At 48.4% G+C, this 19,539-nt stretch overlaps 1 protein-coding gene across 13 annotated transcripts in view; it reads right to left on the bottom strand.

Moving 5' to 3' along the window:
- PLEKHG3 (pleckstrin homology and RhoGEF domain containing G3) overlaps positions 1–19,539 on the bottom strand; it is a 42,939-nt gene that overhangs the window by 17,256 nt on the left and 6,144 nt on the right. For 12 of the 13 annotated variants that reach the window (XM_080928240.1, XM_080928247.1, XM_080928246.1 and 9 more), the window contains exon 2: positions 8–397. In XM_080928240.1, the coding sequence (XP_080784366.1) occupies positions 8–358 (351 nt within the window). In that variant the 5' untranslated portion in view covers positions 359–397. Of the gene's footprint in view, positions 1–7; positions 398–5,896; positions 6,010–19,539 lie in introns of those variants that run through there. The other variant, XM_080928245.1, reaches the window with a different exon arrangement.

The raw sequence follows: 19,539 nt of genomic DNA, 5'->3' as shown, positions 1-19,539 counted from the left end.
CACTCACCTCCACAATGCTCCGAAGGTCCTGCACATACATGCGCTCCGTTTCCACGATCTCTCGCACTACCCGGCCCAGATAGCTGAGCTTGTGATGGGCAGGACCTGTCCCTGCACGGCCGTTGAATGGGGAAAGAGGCCCCTTCATGTTCAGCCAGCCGCTGGAGTTGTTGTTGCTGTTGGGAACATGCCGGCCCCAAGGGGAGCCTGTCCCGTTCTGGGCTGAAGCCTCGGAGCCAGTAGGCTCCTCCATGGCACTGTGGCTGTCACGGGAGGAGCCAGATGAAGACGTGGTAGACATCAGGCTCGGCGGCCGCTCCTGGCTGCCATCTTGGTGGAGGGCAGTAGAGACGGGCATCCTGGCATCGCTGCCTGGGACTGTCACCTCGGGGAGATTCTGGAGCAAAACAGACAGATGGAGGGTCAAGCTCTGAGCACCTGCAGAATCAGAAGGAAGTTGCCAGAAACGGGAGGGGGCAGAATGGGAGCACTGTGAGTGAGAGCAAAGTTCAGTGTAGGAAGATAAAACGGTTTCAGAATGGATAGTCATGTGGGAATGACACAAATGTACCCAATGTCAGTGGACTACATCTGCACACGGCTACGATTTAAACATTTTCACTTTTGCATGTTTTACCGCAATTTTAAAAACAAGGCCATGGAGATGCTCAGCAGGCAAAGGCTCTTGTCACCACACCTGCTAACTTGAGCTGTCTCTGAGAGCCACATGGTGAAGACAGAACTGACTCCTGTCAGCTATCCTCTGACCTTCCCATGTGAGCCACCTCGAGCAGCCACCTCCCAAATAAATAAGTGTAATAAATTAAAAACAAAAACACGAACAAAAACTAAACCCCGGGGGAGACCGTCCCCGCAGACGACAGACACTGACTGCTGAGGACGCTCAAGTCCCACTCCTTCTGGATCCCAGCAATTCAGCCTCTCTCTGGTTCCCAGGGTGGAGACTGTAAGACCTCACCAGGCGACAGTAAGCTCTCAGAAAAGCAAGGCCCCCCAGACAGTAGAGGCTACTAAAGCTAACACAGTAGCCTTCCGAAGAACTCAAAACCCAGGTCTAAGGGCTGAGGATATAGCTCAGTTGGTAAAGTGCTTGCCTGGCATGCCCAAGGCTGTACGCTTTAGCACTGTATAAAGCCAGGCATGGTGGTTTGTACCTGTGATCCCAGCACTTGGGAACTAGAGGCAAGAGCATCAGAAGTTCAAGTTCACTCATCCAGACAGTGAATTCCAGGTTAGCCTGGGCTTCATAAGACTCTATCAAAAAACTATTCTTTTTAAAAAGGAAGAAAGAAGACTAGACAAACCAGCCACTTAGGCAAAGTGCTTAGCCTCTTGGGTTTTACCTGCAAAATAGAGCGTACCCTAGAGCTATGTCCTCAAAGGTGATGCAAGCCACTGCCTGCCCTCTGAGCATGGTGCATGGCAGAGTGAATGTTCCACTATCACCAGTACATGATGATAATGATGGTTATCACAATGTGTAGCTCACGTGCCTGCCCCTCTGGACCCACTGCACAGGGTAGGCCAAAAGTTGGCTCGTTTTTTAAAAAAAATGCTACGTTTATGATTGTGTGTGTGTATGTGTACATATGTATGTATGCATACATCCATATATGTGGAATGTACGTATATGGTTCTCTCCTTCTGCCATTAATTTCAAGTCATCACCAGGCTTAGCACCTTTACCCCCACTGAGGTCTCACCTGCCAGCTCCTAATTTCTTACAACCCGCAGGTAATTCTCTCAGGATACCAGTGTTCCCACCTGTACCTGAAACTTTCTCTCTACTCAGAGGGAAGAGAAAAGATGATAAAAACTGAGCCCATGGCCTTCCTCCTTGCCCTCTTCCCAGGTACCTGGTTGCAGGCAGGCCCCTGACTCAGTCACAGCAGGAAATTCCCCGGGGCTGAGCCACAGCTGGGCAGGACTGCTCAGCAGGCAGGAAGCTGCACCCAGGTGAGGCAAACAGCCATAGATGGCCTTCATTCCCCGAGCAGATGGTACTACTGCTCACAGCGCAGAGTCAGAACACCCCACGCCTACCCAAGGGACCAAAGCTGCCAGGATGCTCACTTGGTTGCTTTTCCTCAGGGGAGGAGGAGGAAAGGAAGAGGAGAAACGCCGGGCACTTTTCTTACCTCTCTACTCTCCGGAGCGTTAACTCCAACCTGAGACTCAGAAACTACCAGACCAGACCTGGACCACAGGCAAGGGCCTAAGCTGTGTCGAGAGGACCCATCTATAAACTGCTGTCACTTTAGCGCACTTTAGTGTCTGTTCGGACCTAGAAACCGGGGTCTCTGGACTCTGCCTTCTGCAGTTGTCACCTCTCTGCCTGGCACTATCCATCCGTACCTCCTCCATGTTGCATTTAAGCTTTCAGTCTCAGGCTAGAAGTCCTCTCTCGAGGATCCTGCCCAGAAGCAGCGACCCTGGAGGCCTCTGCTGTGTACTCTTGTTCCCTCAGGTCTCTTCTATCTCACTTCATGAAACTGGGATTAGCCTGAGACCCGCTGCCCTGGGCTACCCTTTACATGATCAGGAATCATTAGGACCAGTCTGGTGACTAGTAATGGTAAACAAGTTGATGTTTTTAACTAGATTTTTTTCCCCTTCTTTTTGAGACAGGGTCTCCAATATCTAAGGCTGGCCTCCAGCTAGCTCCCAAGGATAACCCTGAACTTCTGATCCTCTGCCTACACCTCCTGGTTCCTGGGATTATGGGCACATGCCACTACAACTAATTTATGGGGTGCTGGGGTTCAAGCCCAGGGTTTCGTAAATGCTAGGCAAGGACTTTACCAAGGGAGCAACATCCCCAGGCTGATGCTTTATTAAGCTAAAAGTTCAGCACGCTCAGAGCCACTTGTGGCCCAACAATAACTCAGCCAGACCCTTAGAAGTCAGTACTTGGCCACTGTGTCTCAGCTAAGGGATTCTACAGAGCCCTGTGAGGTACTCTATGTTAGCATTTCCTCTAGGCTCCGCCCCCACAGTAACCTGGTAACGGCCAGGTGTGCCTGACTCACTCACTATAAAAAGGGTTGCTTTCCCCCTCCTCTCTCTTTTACTTTCCTGTCCACAGTGGGCAAGACCTTGAGTTTGCAATAAGCATTCCCTACAGTTCATTCATACACCTGTACGGCTTGATTTCATACACTTAGGAGTTATACTGCTATACAGGATGCATTATTCTCTCTTTTCTTGCTAAACACTATCCTTCTAAGGTTCATCTACACTGGCACAGGTGAATCCAGTTCATTCACTATAATGAATTATATCTGTCAGCATTTCTTCTAGGCTCCACCCCACAGTTACCTGGTAATAGCCTCTTTCTCTCTCTGCCCTTCTCTGTCTCTACTCCCTCAGGGGAAAGGGGTGCCTCAGCATGGGCCCACAGAGGCACCCCCATCCACCTCACCATACCTGGCACCTCAACCCATCATATCCCTGGCTTCCTTTTCTTTTTCATAAAACACAACGCTCTCTGTCACATGACAGGTGAGAGCCCAGTGGCAGCTCAGCGTTGGTGCTGGTGTTTGCTTCTGCCTACAGCATAGGGAGTCATCTTAGGGGGAGCGCTCTGTGTTCTGCTTCTGCAGCTGCTCCCTCCATCCCACAAAGAGCCTTTGCGTTAACCAGCTCACCCTGTTCTACAGAGCCAAGGTTCAAAAAAACGCTACCCTGTCCTTGACCTCCACCCAGGTCAGACCCGGCTAGAAAACAACTAGGCAAAGGACTCAAGGCTTGAAACCTTTCTCAGATTCGTCTCTGGGTCAGGTCAGCTCCTGAGGGGAGGGAGGCTAAATGGAAAAGACCCAAATCCCAAATGGATGTCATAGCCAGCCAGGTCATTCACCTTACTGTGAGAGTCACCACAGCCCCACCCTATCACACACACACACACACACACACACACACACACACACACACACCAGGGAGTTGTTCTCCGAAAGGTACCTTCTGAGAGTCACTCTTCAGTTAAATACAGCTTTCTGATTGCAAGCCCAGCAGTCTGGTTAAAAGCAGGATACCTACTATGCATCCCCTGGAGCTGAAACAAAACAGAGCCCAATTGCTCAATGGTCTGAGTGTTGTAGGGTGATAAGTTTTACCTGTCCCTGGCAACGCCTTGCGGTGGATGCTATTCTAAGTGTCCTTGTCCAGATGTACCATACTGAGTGTGGGGACTGATGTGCCACACTGGGGCCTCCAGTCCCCACACTCTCACAGCCACTACCACACCAAAGGGCCTTACATCAGCAAGGCATTAATCACAGTCCCTGCGTGCCACTGCTTTGCTTTAGGATAAGTTACAAGGACACACGCAAACTTGAAAGCCTGAGACCGATATGAGCATCCAAAGGCCTGAGAAGGCTACTTCTGTACTACACAGCCAGCCTCCGACGACCTGCTCTGGCACTGGAACAAGTGGGCAACACAGACTCTGGCATCTCGGGCCACCAGGAAGCAGTGAGCAGAGGATTCCCAGGGTCAGACTATTTCTCAGATGACATGTTCAGACTCCCAGTGATCTGGGGTGTCCTACCTATGATCACAAGGGTCTCTCTCCTGGTGAGGGAGGCCAAGAAAGGAAAGTCCAAAGAACCCGAGTGGCAGTGAACATGGTGGAGCAGGATTTAGAAGTGAAGTTAGGCTAGCCACAGGGTGCTGACCAAAGACATCTCCTATTCATGAGGCTGCCCAGAGTCACTGCCCGGTGCACAGCGTAAGACCCCCTAAGCCAAATAGACCCAAATGTCCCTAGGGCAAAGCTACATGTCATTTCTATCTGATGAGCAGCACCCACCATGGAAGAGTCACCCTAAACCAGAATTTGGTTCTTTAGTTTGTTTGCTTGTTTGCTTTTTATTTATTTATTTTTTGAGACCGTTTCCTGTGTAATGATAACTGTCCTGGAATTCTGTAGACCAGGCTGGCTTTGAACTCTGAGATCCCCCCCTCCTCCGCCTCTCAAACGTAGGAATTAAAGGCGTGAGCCACCACTGCCAGGTTCAAACTTGTCTTCTAAGTCTCATAAGACAAGGTCTCCTAGGGAAAGTGCAGCAGCAGCCCAGACTCAAGCCCACCCACCCACCAGTCAGGTTCTACAGCTGTCCACAGAGACCGGGCTCAGCTCAGCACTGGTCAGCCAGCCGCTTATCATAAGCCAGTCTTCTGCAGAACTGAAGCTCAAGTCCTACCCTGTGAAACCCTCTTTGAGAGGTTCTCCAAAGAATCCAGGGAAGAGAAACCCACCCATCCTTCCTTCTCTCCATCTTTCCTTCCTTCCCCTTCCTCCTCTCCTCCTATATCTAAATTGAAATATTACCTCCTGCCTTCCTTCACCCACACCCATCTAAAGTGTATGACTCCACCCCCACCCCCACCCCAGAACCTGCCCTGAGTCCCAGGCAGGCAGGCAGGCAGTAACAGGCCCATTGGATTCCTAGTAGAGTCAAGTGCACACCTTTCCCTTCCAACTATGTCTCAACAGTGTGCCCTCAATTTGACCCAAAAGGGGGATTCCCCCAAATCCACAGAGGCTCTATACTGTCATCGGGCCTCTTGTCACTCAGACACCATTCCCTTCACAAAAGATCCTCCCACACAGGAACCCACTGGACCGTCTGGAACTTGTTGCTGATCCTGGGGAGACCCCTGAGAATTGTCTACACTGCCTCTAACTGTCCCTCTCTGGAGGATGAACGGAGAAGGCAGGAGAGATAAGAGTTCTTGATGACCCTCAAGAACTGGGGGTCTGGCAGGTGGGAAGGTGGGCAGGTAAGAGACTCCCCATAAATATTTGGGTTCCAATCATTCTCTCACCTATTACCCTTCACCCTACACAGGAAGCCCCACATGCCACGCCTACCTCAACAACTCAAAGAAAAGGAGCGAGGGTGGGAGGCTCTAAAGGTAATGAATTGATCCAAAGTCCATGGGTCCCTGTCGGAGAAGAACTCATCCACCCTCTTCTCATCAGCAGTTCTTCCTCAGAGACAGTACAGCTGCCATCCACTGGCCTTCTTGGCCTCCCATCCCAAACTCTGGAGAACAGAGCAGCCAAAGGACCTTTGACCTTCCCCAGAGCAATCCCCAACTCTACTTTCAGAACCTCCCTAGAGAGGGTGCCAGAAGGAATCAATAGAGAACATCCACAAGTTTTCCACTGGAACGGACCGAGGAACAAGACCCGCAAACCTTTACTGAGCTGTGTTCTCCCCACAGCTAGGCCCACGCCCCACACCATACTTACTTCCTAAGTGTTCCCAGAAGCTCTGCTTTTGCCAGTGTGTTCTTAAAGCTACACACACCCCTTAGAGGTTCTCAGGGGAGGGAGGGCCTTCAGGGGGTGTGGCCACTTTCCCCAAGTGTTGCTCACAGGCCCATTCCACCCATTCCATGCCTCCTAGAGATTCAAGGGCCCTAAGCCCCGAGACGGTCCCTGGGGAGTGACTGTGTTCAATGTGAGCACTGTGTTCTGGAGAGGTTGTGTGAACAGTGTGACCGGGGTTTCAGGGCCACCCAAGGCCAGCCCAGCTGGCTGGGACTCGTTTTCTCTGGAGAATCCATTTTCCCACCACCCAGGAGCAACAGGAGCCCTTGGCTGGATGGAAGGCAGCAAGACCACAGTTGCCCAGGAGGATAGGACAATGCCAGTGGGGTCTTCCCACCTGAATTCCAGAGGAAAACTGAACCTACAACTGACATCCAAAAGCCCAGCTTGACCTTCAAGGAGAAGGAAAGCCCCTGGCACCTCGCTTCAGAGGGAGGACACCCTCCTACTTCTTACTGCTCCTTTCTGACAACCTAGGCATGTCCATCATGCTTGCTCCGACACTTGGAAGCCCCCTCCTCCCTACATACTCCCCCTCTATACTAGCCCAGTTGCCAGTTTCAGAATCTACCCTGCTTCAATCATTCATAATCCCTCCCAACGGCAATGTATATTCTACTGTCGGACAATTAGTGCCCCTCCAAACTGAAGACATTTACATCCCAGTTCTTGGAACCTACAGAATCTTGTCTTCACGGTGTGATCAAATAAAGCAGTGGTTTTCAACCTTCTGAACGCTGCGCAGTTCCTCATGGTGTGGTGGCCCCCAACCATAAAAGTGTCTCCATTGTTACTTCATAACTATAATCTTGCTGCTGCTACAAATCGTAATGTAAATTACCTGATGGGCAGGATCTCTAATGTGTGATCCAGGAAAGGGTTGTTCGAACCCGAAAGGGGTCATGACCCACATGTTGAAAACCACTGAAAAGAATATTGAGAAGTGGAAATTATGTTGGATTCACTGAGAAAGCCCAACATATCATAAAAGGCACCCCAGCAGAAGCCTTAGTCAGAAGTCTACAGGATGAGGAAGGCCAAGTCAGACCGGGAGATGTTACACTACTGCCTTTGACCACAGAGGAAGATCACAGTCAAAGGGAATACAGCTGCCTCTGGAAGTCATAAAGAGAAAGGAACACACAGCCCCATGAAACCAGAATAAAAACTGACCCCCGCCCCACACACCTTGAAGATTAGGGGTGGTGGTGAGGGAAGTAAAGAGCTAGCTCGGTAGTTAAGAGCTTGCTCATATAGAGGAACCAGGTTCAACTCCCAGCATCTGTATGGTGAACATATGTTTCTTTGGGCCTAAGCCTATAGGATCCCAGCAAGCTGGGTCTGAATGGGGCAAAGCACCAGTAGGTACTCAATAAACCCCCACGGGAAGAACTGCAGTTCTAGAACTCCTCTCCTTCCCTTCCACAGTCAGGAAAAGCCTGAACAGTTGTTGAGACCAAGACCTGAGCCAGTTCCTCCTGAGTACTAACATTAGTCACTGCCCGAGTCCCATGAGCCTAGACGTCCCCAGCATCAGTGACTGATCATTCACCCCAGCAATCTCGTCATACTTGGCCCCACAGAGGCAGCCCTGCCATGCCACAGACTCAGTGATCAGTCATAAAAGGCTGGAGGAGAGGGCAGGCGGCCAAGTCTAGACATGGGACTGCGGCGATAAGGTCTCCTATAAGGATTCCAAAGAAAGCAGCCTAGCAAGAAATTTCACATGGACAGAGGAGGGTGGTTACTTTTGCTCACAGCTGGGCTAAGTCTACATGGCTTCTGGCAAATCTTGTCACCAAGCAGAGAAAGATACAAAGTACCAGAAGAGAAAGCAGCCAATGCCTTAGAAACAGTAAAGGTTCTAGAAGGATGTGCTAGGAGCAACTGCAAACCTATTGAAGGGGTGTTCCCTCTCTGGGTTTAAAACATCCTTTTTTATTGATTTTATGTGTATGGGTGCTCTGCCTGCATATATATCTGTGCACTCTTTGTGTGCCTGGTGCCCATGGAGTCCAGAAGACGGCACTGGATCCTCTGGAACTAGGGTTACACATGGTTGTGAACTGCCATATGGGTGCTGGGAACTGAACCCAAGTCAGTACTCTTGACCACTAGTTCTCTCTTTAGCCCCTCATTTCTAGGGTTTAAAGGGTTCGGGGATAAGGGGTTGCTGGGGATATAGGTAAGTGGTACCTACCTAACATGCACCAGGTCCTGGGTTCAATCTCTAGCACTTAAACATACACACACACATATCCTCTTTTATTATTGTTGTTGTTGTTTATTATTATTATTGAGTTACTATTATTATTATTATTATTATTATTATTATTGAGATACTATTATTGAGTACACTGTTGCTCTCTTCAGATATACCAGAACTCAGGACCTCTGGAAGAGCAGTCAGTGCTCTAACCACTGAGCCATCTCTCCAGCCCCGCACACACATCCTCTTATTCACAACCACTACTACTTATTAGCAAACATCAAGGTTAGGGGCCCAAGCCTCAGCCCTGAAAACTCCCCATGTTATCAGCCTCACCCTCATTTGGAGAGCTGCTTGTTTTGAGGCCTGTGAGGAGCTAGCTGCAAAAGGAGAAAAGGAACCACAACTATAGCATTTGTTGCTGATAGAGAGTCAAAGGCATGGGAGAAGCGCGGTGGGAATCTATTGGGGTCTGCAGTGCTCTCAGCAGAGAAGAGACAACTTGGCGGCCATGCAACAGAAGTTTAAAATGTACTAGTTCATACCACAGGCTTGGAAGCAGGTAGATCTTTACTTTCCCAAAACTACATGTGGCCTTACGCTTCAAGTTCTCGTCAGATTAAGTGGTCACAATAACCTCACGGACTGTCTCCAAGACAGGAAGATACAAGTAACCTGCACATCGACATACAGGAAGCCAACCAAGAACCAGAGAGAAAATACTTGCTGCATAAGCACCTGGATAAAATATTCTCACTTCGACCTAAAATTGTATCCCTCCATATCTCAAATCATAACTCGGCAGGTAAAGGTTTTGCCACCGAGCCAGACAATGGGTGTCATCCCTGGAACTAGCGTGGTGAAGGAGAGAACCGGCTTCCTCAAGTTGTCTTCTGACCACCTCATGATGTAGCACTCACACTCCCAGACAAAACACACACATACACAAGCACACACATGCATACAATAAATAAATGTAAAGTAATAATAAGTCAAATTTGGTGGTTCAGCGTGTCCTAGCCCTTCCCAATAAACCAGTGTGTGTATCCATCTTCTAGGGTCCCAATACAGTTCAGACCATGATCTCACGATCTCACAAGAGTAATTCAACTGAAACTCGCACCAGAAAAGCAGAGGTCAGTAAGAGCCCCACTGCTCAGTAAGAGCGCAGCAAGACACATTCCTTAGCATTCCATAGGGCAGGGGAACTGTGGGGAACCATAAGCCTGAAGGGAAAGAGCCAAAGCACTGTAGGAGCAAAAGCACAACCTCCATCCTTCACACTAGTCCTTGGGTTTGAGAATGGCTTCGAGGGTCATAGCAACAAGGAAGAAACCCTGTGCTCTAAGCCACAGGGAGCATCAAACAGGAAAAGGCAGGAGAATACAAGCGCCTGGGACTGTGGCCTGCTGTCGTGCTTGTAGTAAGAGTGATCCATCCCCATAGGCTCAGACAACTGGATGCTTGATTGGTGGACTTGTTTAGAAAGGATTAAGAGGTGTGGCCTTATTGGAAGAGGTCTGTCACTGGAGGTGAACTTTGAGAGTTCAAAACCCACACCAGGGCCAGCCTTCCTCTCCCTTCCCTGCCCCCCTCCCTCTATCCCTCCCTCCAGCTTATGAATCAGATGTGAGCTCTCCGCTGCTACTACAGCGCCATGCCTGCCTGCTTGCTTGCTCACTGCCAAGCTCCCTGCCCATGGTCATGGACTCACCCTCTGAAAACATAAACAAGCCCCCAACTAAATGCTTTCCACTCTGAGCTGCCTTGGTCATGGTGCCTCGTCACAGTGACTAAGATGTCAGCATTCTGGGCTGGAGAGATGGCTCAGTGGTTAAGAGCACTGACTGCTCTTCCAGAGGTCCTGAGTTCAAATCCCAGCAACCACATGGTGGCTCACAACCATCTGTAATGAGATCTAATGCCCTCTTCTGGTGTGTCTGAAGACAGCTACAGTGTACTTATATAAATACATTTTAAAAAAAAGATGTCAGCCTTCCTCTGAAGGGGCTACGCACCTCCATGCCTACTCTTGCTTGGGGAGAACACTAGCTGCCATCCCTAAGCTTTGAGCTTGAGAATTCACCCACTCAACAAGCATTTATTCATCGCCTACTTAGCACAAAGACACTGTGGCAGCCACGTGGGAGACATAACAATGAATCACACACAGGCCGCACTCACAAGAGTTTCTTCTATTAGGAGAAACAAGTGCATCAATCACAAAAAGGGATTAAGTGGCAGCATGGGCTGGGGGACATGGCTTGGGGACTGCTTTCTAGCATGTTTTAGGTCTTGGGTTCAAGACCTTCTGCTGTGAAGATAAAACACAAAATATCCAGAGTAGAGAGCTCCAGAAGGCCTCCAGTTTAGGAATGTAACACTTCTGAGCATGATGCTAGGCCCTGGGGACACTTAAATTGGTGACAGCCTCTGTCTTTGAGCAGCTTGAACTCTAGAAGGAAAAGGGCTTGTGGGCAGATTATCTATGTAACAATGCCTTAAGTTCTAGCACTGAGGTCAATAATGAATTAATAAAAGAGGCTAAGGGAGGTGGAAGTATGCCTGGGGCTCTGAAGCTCCGTAAGTAGATGATATTTTGGTTGAATCACAAATGAGGAGTAAGCCAAGTGAAGAGATCCAAAGGCGTCAGCAAAGCTGGACCCCTTTAAAGGGAGAGCATCTAGAGCAACAAGGCCTGGGAAGTGGGACCTGGGGTCACCGAAATGCTTTATGGGAAAGGACGACCAGCGCAGATCTGGAAGATCAAGCAACCCAGCAGGTGGAAAACTGGCTCTAGGAGATGAGACCGGAAAATATGCCCTAAAAAGACAGCACTTGAGAATGAGATTATAGTTCCGGGTGTCCACAGGGCGAAGAAGTGTTTGAGGCTTCTTCAAAGAAGGTAGAAAGGCCCAGGATCAGCAGACTTTTGGCCACAGATTTCTAGAATAAAGGGAAGGGGTTGGGGGTTAGGGGGAAGCACCTCAGAGATTACTGGAAAGGAGTAAGACCCACTCCGACTCAGCTCAGAGAGATGTGTGACCCAAAAATCAAAGTGATGCAAAGCAACATGTAAATTAGGTGTTTTAGAAAAGCAGGGAGAAGAGCTGGGAGGCAGCCCAGTGGCTAAAGTGCTTACCTGGGACGAAAGCCTGGGTTTGATGCCCAGTACCAAAAAAAAAAAAAAAAAAAAAAAAAGAGAGAGAGAGGCAGAAACAAAAGACTGGAAGTTCAAAGCTATCCTTAGTATGTGTCCAGTCTGGGCTTATGTGACTTTTTTCTAAGGGGTTGGGGATAAGGTAGAAAAGCTGGAGGGGGATCTCCCTTTAGGAGTAGGGACCCATAGCTCTCACCTGGGGCTGGGGAAGGGTCCATATGAATCAAAGGGACCCCCCCCCACATCATTTACCTTCTTTTCCCACACACATTGGAAGTGAGGCTGCCACCATGTTCCCTCCCTCTCCTAGTCTTGGCTCCTTCCTAATTCTAAGCAATGAGCTTCCAGGTACAGTAACAAATGCACAAGAGAAGCTCCCTCCGGGACTGATGTAGTTAAACCACCAACTTCCTCATCTGTAGCTTCTCCACAACCCACCCCTGCTTCGGCCTGGGCTTCCACCAGGGCCCAAGGATGCCAGCCCAGAAGTTAGGGGAGTGGCTTTTCCAAGGCAGACTTTGGGGATTTGCACATATGTGTATCTCCTCACAGACAGTCAGACCTCACCGTGCTGCCTCTCAGGAAATCCACTCCACCACAGCACCTGCTCCCCTCCCCCAGCCCCTGACACCCTGGCTAAGAGGCCTCAGCCAGACAGGCCTAAAGGAAACTCATCCAACCAGTTTCCAGCGGAGAGAGGAAACTTCTCCCTCAGTTAAGAGCACACAAAGACCAGAATTTCGACAGTTCCCTCACCTGTAACCAACCCCCAGAGGTTAGTACACAGGGCATGGCCGCTCTGGTGGAAGTCCCAAGAAAAGGGAGGGATACACAAGAGAAGAAAATATCAAAGTCCAAGCAAGGACCTGTCCCCCATCCCTGCACCTGCTGCCTAGAGCTACACAAGTGGTAGGTGGCAGTTCCACCTGGCCTGGCATTAGGTATCCAGGACCCACTTTTCACCTCCCCTAGTAATGGTGTCGCCTGATTTCATCTAAAACAACCACCATTATCACCTCTTATGGATTCTGGGAAGAAGATAGATTATCTTTTCCCATTATGCATATATGTATGTGGGTAGGGGGACAGTGAAATCACTCAGGACCTTCTCTAGCCACCCACCAATAAATGTGGCGTGAGGACCTCTGAAGTCCCCAAGCAAAACACTCCAAAAGCCACAGGACTGTCTGCCAGTCACATGGCCAAACCTACTGGAAGCAGGCAGGCAAGGTAAATAGAAGTCACTTTTCTACACTGAACCAGATGTGGTCTTCTATTTCTGAACCTCTAGGGACTCTAAGACTTTGTGCCCCAAGCCTGTGGCTGCTCACCACGGTCCCCAGAGGTTGCCAGGCAAGGCTTGGAGTCCCAGAGTTCACAGAGTCCCGCTTCGACACCCTTGGCCCGGTCCCGAGGCTACCTACCGCTTTCCTCAAAAGGGCTCCCATCCCAACACAGACGGCAGCTCTGGGAAGGTGGCCAGGGGCCGGGGAGTTGCATTCTCTCTGGAGTTTGGCAGCCCAGCAGTTAACAGGCTCGGGCTGGGCAAACGACACAGGGCCACCAACAACCTCGGGAATTAAAGCGCCCGCTGCCTCCGGCTGAAACCTCTTCAATAAATGTCCTATTCAGAGCCAGTTCCGCGTGTGGGTCATACTTGCTGCATTTCTCTCATTCCTGATTGCTGGGGGGCCCAACCATGAAAATGTAGCTTCCCAGCACTACTTAGCACACCCCTGCTGGATGAGGACCCAGGTCACAGCCCCAGGAGGTAAGCACCTTGCAGCTGAGGACTACAAATATCTCCAAGAGATTAAGCAGATGCGGCACTAAGTGCAGGAAGTCAAACACTGAAGACTCAAACAAAGCCAGATCAGTCAACAGCACAACAATACTCCATTATGGGGCACCTTCCCCCACTCGGGGCCCTGGAAGCCTGAGGCTATTAACCCTTCTGTCCTCGAGGCTGCAAGTTAGAGGGTGGGACAGGTGACAGCAGAATTATCCCTGCTTTTCAGGTCAGGAAAACTGAGGCACAAGCTGTTCCCAGAGAGCAAACTAAAATCTCAGGCAACATTTTACGAGGGTGTACCAGGCACGGCTCTGACACATTCGCTATGTAATTTCACAACACTCCCCCACTTAAGGCCATACAGCCAGGGAAGTGGGAAGGCAGGGTTTGCTGGAATCCAGCATCCCTGAGTAATTCATTCACAAGCAACACACGCCTCCCCCTCCTCACACGCAGGACTCCGGAGACTAGATGGAGCCAGAGAGGAATCCACATTCCCTCATGGGATACCTCCTTTTTTTCTTTTCTGCTCTTTTTAAAAGTTAACGTTTTTTTTGCTGGGGGAAAGTTCCCACACAGTATGAAAACCTCAGAAAGAGGCCCAAACAGAGTCATCGGGGAACCCATAACCCACCCATAGATGCTTCCAGAAAGAAATCACTTGTGAGACCAGTGGAAGACAGCTGGGACAAACTCTCAGAGTGTTCCTCTGCCTACACACTCCGGCGTTGTGGGGCAGTACTCGGCACACAGCACTGAGTGAGGGACAGGAATCTTGAACTGCTTCTGTGAGAGTCCTGACAATATACCCCACACACAATCTCAGACGGCAACAACCTCAGACGGCAAGTCGGGGCTTCCAGAAGTTTGCAACGGTAGTGTTTTCCAGGTCCAGCTAATTGTACTGGCAGCTGTGTGAGAACCTGCCAGAGGCTGATGTAGATGTGTAGGTGATGTGGACACAGACGGTACTTTGTGGGTGACCGTGTTGAAAGAGGCGTCCTCCTGACAGAGACACTGTTGTAGGCTTGGGATAGAGGGGATGGGGGTGCAGCTCACCTGACACCCGTCTGGTTCTACAGAACCAAAGATGAAATAACTTCTCAGCAGTTGAATGCTTACCAGGCATGTGTGAGGCCTAGGAACCGCCATGTCCCCATCCCCCTGATGCACACCACCCAGGAAAGGCAGAGGATCGCTCATGTTTGATCACAGTATAAACCATAGGCGAGGTGCTGGGGACATAGCAACCAGCAGCATGAATGAGATCTTAGATGAGAGCAGGGAAGATGGCCACACCGGTAAACAAACAGTATATTTCAGGTTTGTGCTAGGTGCCATGCAGAAGAAGAAAAACACAAGGAGAAATGGTGTGGCTGGGAGATGGGATCTTTGTTAGGTAGAAGAGAGCAGGGGTGAGATGTCCAGGTGAGACCTGCACAGTAAAAAGCAGCCAAACAGCCAAAGCCTTCCAACCTTTCCTCTACCGCACCTCCACCGTCCACTTCCACTCTCCAGACCTACGCATCACAAGTAAGCGCAGATTTACAAAATGTCTTGCTTTGAAGCACCTGTCTCTCTACACCCCATGAAGAATAAAAGCTCAATGCAAAAACTGCAAGAGGCCGGCAAGATGGCTCATGCATTTTTCTGCCAAACCTGCTGACCTGAGCTTATCTCTGGGACCCAGAAAGTTCCAAAGAACACCAACTACCTTCAGACCTGCACATGTAGGACAAAGCATGAGCATAGGCCCCCCTCAACACACACATACACACACACACATACACACACACATACACACACACATACACATATACACATACACACACACACACACACTAAATCTTTAAAAAATGAGATCTGTTCCTATACAATAATAATAGTGAAGAATCTGAAAACATAATTAAGAAGAGAGCCCAGAGTAATGACATGACTCAGCAGGTCTCTTGCTGTCGTACACGCATGAGCATCTGAGTTCAGTCCCGGCACCCAACAGTGGAAGTAGTGGATTGCAGGTTGTCCTCTAACCTCCGGCACCCCAAATAAATAGATAGTTCTTTTTTTCAGACTTATTAATGTATGTACTTTACTTGTATGGTGCTGTATCTACATGAATGTATACCAGAAGAGGACATAGAATCCCACAGGATAGTGTGAGCCACCATGTAGGTGTGGGAATTTAACGCAGGACCTCTGTCTGGAAGAGCAGCCAGGGCTCTTAACCCCTAAGCCAACCTTCCAGCCCCATAAATCATTTTTTTTAAAGCAAGCAAGAAAGGCTAGGTGTGAGTGCACACCTCTGGAGAATCTCTGAGTTCAATGCCATCCTCATTTACATAGTAAGTTCCAGGACAGTCAGAGAGCTATGAGGAGAGACCCTGTCTCAAAAATAAATAAATAATAAAAATACAAATGAAAAAAGTCACAAGAAACTAAAATACTATTGAAAGAAATTAAGGATTATCAAACGAACACATTCAGACTGTCCATGTTGAGCACTTAACACTGTTAAAAATGGCAATCCTCTTATCTGGCAACTCCAATCTGCAGATTTAGCCCTCCACATCCCTGTCCCTGCCCCCTCGAAAGTACTGCATCAGGGCTGCATGCACTGTGTTGATTCATAGGAGCACATAGCCTCTCGAGAGCACAGAACTGAGGGCACAGAAATAAAACTTCTCATTTAGTCGGTGGACTTTTAATAGGACACTTCAGTTTAATTGGTGGTATCAGTCACTGGGAAGCAAAGGCAGGTGAATCTCTAGGAACTCACAGGCCAGCTAGCTCAGGGTGCACAGCAGTGACTAAGGGACCCTTTCTTAAGCACATACATAAAATAAATAAATCTTTAAGGGGCTGGAGAGATGGCTCAGCAGGTAAGAGCACTGACTGACTGCTCTTCCAAAGGTCCTGAGTGCAATTCTCAGCAACCACATGGTGGCTCACAACCATCTAGAATGAGATCTAATGCCCTCTTCTGGTGTGTGTGAAGTACAGTGTACTCATATACATAGAATGAATGAATAAATGAATAAATAAATAAATAATAAAGTAAGGTCAAAGATAGGGACCCATTGCCAAGGTTGTTCTCTGATTGACGCGCGCGCGCGCACACACACACACACACACACACACACACACACACACAGAGAGAGAGAGAGAGAGAGAGAGAGAGAGACAGAGAGAGAAACATTTATAAACAAAGATTTTTAAAATTAAACAAGGGATTATGTTACCATATGATCCAACCAACCTATTCTTAAGCAAATCATTAACATATGTCCACACCAAGATGTTTATACATCATCTAATGTTCACAGCAGCAATATTCACTTTTAAAATGTACTTACTTATTGGCAATGCTGGGGAGGGGGTCAAACCCAGGACCTTGTGCATCAAAACAAGTATTTTACCACTGAACTATGGCCCCATCCAACAGAATGACTCATAACACTAAACAGCTCAAACAGACCTGTCCATCAGCCGGTGGACAAAGGAGCAAAATGTAATATATCCACACGGTGCCTAACTATACGGCAATAAAAAATGAATTGTTTTCTATAACACGGAACATCTTAGGAGACTGATGAACTGGAAACCAATAATGTGTGCAGAAAGGAAGCCAATCAGAAAGACAGACAGCATGTAAATTCATCTGAACATGTCCAGAATAGGTAACCCTAGGGAAACAGGAAGTACTTCGGTGGCTACCTGGAACTGGTGAAATGAGAACTAACCACCAATAGGAATGGGCTTTTCTTGGGAGGGGATAAAAAAGATAACAATGGTTGTATAACTCTGCAACTGTAAATATAAAAAAAACCAATGAGCAATACACTGTGCATGGGTGACTTGTAATTTATACAAGAAATATATCTCAATGAAACAAAATTATAAGGAAAGAAAAAAACATTAAAGACAAGCCAGTAGGGAAGTATAGACCATTCAACTGGTTAATGAGGGGAAATTGGCTAGTGTTCTGGAAAAAAAAAATTAAATCATCTCCATCTTACAGGGCTAGCCATGGGTACATACAAGGTTTCTGAAGCATTCTGTGACCATGCCTGTGACCATGCCTGTGACCCAGAGTGAGGCTCAAGCATCAATACATATATTAAAGCTCTTGCATATACTGCTAGGGCCAAAACCCAGCAACCAGAAAGCACATTCCAGGTAAGTATAAAATGGAAATATAACTGGGGGAGGGGGCGGAACATTTTACTTCTATAAGAAACGAGAGAAACAAGCATGAAAACTTAGCATTCTGGACCACTAGGCACCAAGACCACACAATTCAGCTTCTGTGGCAGAGCCCAGAAGCTAAACAAAGAAGCAAATTCCTGTGTCGTGTTGAGACGGCAGATCCTCCCTGACATTTTCTGGCTAGCAGGTGAGAAAGATGCATGGGAGACACTCTTGTTCTGGGGGGTAAGCAATCCCTGGGGTACCTGACAATCGGTTTTCCCAACTCTGCCAGAACCCAAACCTGGGCTCCAGTCCTACCAGGACACCACAGAGAACAACCCATGCTTGCAGTTCCAAAACGCTCTGGGAGAGGGTTGAGAACATAAGGCCTGGAGTCATTAGGAAGTTCAAATCCCGAGTAAGGGTGCGGCCGAGGTGGGGGAGCTTTCACAGCATGCAGAAGACCCTGGGCTCATTTCCAGTCCCACCCAAAAAAAAATTTTTTTTACAGGGTAAGGGGAAGTTCAAATGTTATCTTTGCTAAGTGTCAGCACAAAGGCAATTAACCAGATCTTGAAAGAACTTGGGGAGATCTGTGAGCTCAGTAGCCAATAATCAACAACTCTGCGATTCCAGCCAATCTGACCAGGAATCTGTAAAATTATGTTTTATACTTCTTCCTTGCTTCCCTAAACCCAGTTAAGAGAGCACAATTTAACGTGTTCTTCGTGAGTCAGGGTCACGGCTGCTGGCCAGGTATCCATCATTCATGATCCAGGGGGAAGGAAGGTGTGTCAAGCCATTCCCTGCAAACAAATGACCCCAGGTCCTTCCGCTAGGACTGGCTTTTCCGGGTGTTTCTCTTTCAGCTTGCTTTCATTGCCAACTCACTGCTCCACAGACTGTTCTCCCTTTCTAGTCAGGCTTTCTCACCGCTACCCATCTACAATGGGCTCTGACTATACGGAGATGTTAAACAGGCTCTCAGGAGGCTGCTGTGGATATTTCATAGGCATCTCAGCCCCTGGCTATATGCCCTTCTTAGTGATGTGCAGATGAGTAATAGTGTTAGGGAGGATGCCAAGCACCTGGGAGTGGTGTTATAGGATATTATGGGACACATATTCAAATCTATAAGCACACCCTAATGTCCTCTTTTGGCCCCATTTGCATGGTGATAAACTCTGCAGCAGGCCTGGGAATATAGATCCCAGGGACTCCAGGTTCCCTTACACTATGCAAGCTGTAAGAATACCGGGCTGCCTGGATCACTGTCTCGCCTATGCAGATACAAAGTAGAATCTTATATCCTGGTCATTTACTTGAGAAGACAAGAATAGATCATTTGTAAACCAGGCATGGTGGCTCACATCTGGAATCCTAGCACTTGGGGGCTATGGCAAGGAGATGAGTTCAAGACTGGACTGGAAACTATAGAAACACACACACACACACACACACACACACACAACATGAAAACTCCTCTCCTACGGTTTATCTCACAGCATGACCCTTACTTGACAAGTGCTTATTGTAATCCTACCCTACAACAGGCACTGGGGATGTAGCAATGACCTACAGAGTCTGCAAGAACACTAGTTCCTCTTTCTCTACAATAAAAATTTGTCATCTGTTGCTCAAGTCTGTGCTTCACACACACACACACACACACACACACACACACACACACACACTCACAGAGAGAGAGAGAGAGAGAGAGAGAGAGAGAGAGAGAGAAAGAGAGACTTTGTCTCCATAGCTGTGAGAGTAAAAGCTATGAGCTTTTTAATAAAGGTTTATTTATTTTTGTCCTATGTATTTGGTGTTCT

The sequence above is a fragment of the Micromys minutus genome (genome assembly GCF_963924665.1).
Source record: "Micromys minutus genome assembly, chromosome: 1".
Taxonomy (NCBI): Eukaryota; Metazoa; Chordata; class Mammalia; order Rodentia; family Muridae; genus Micromys; species Micromys minutus.
The sequence above is the reverse complement of the archived record's forward strand: the minus strand, read 5'-3'. Positions and strand labels throughout refer to the sequence as shown.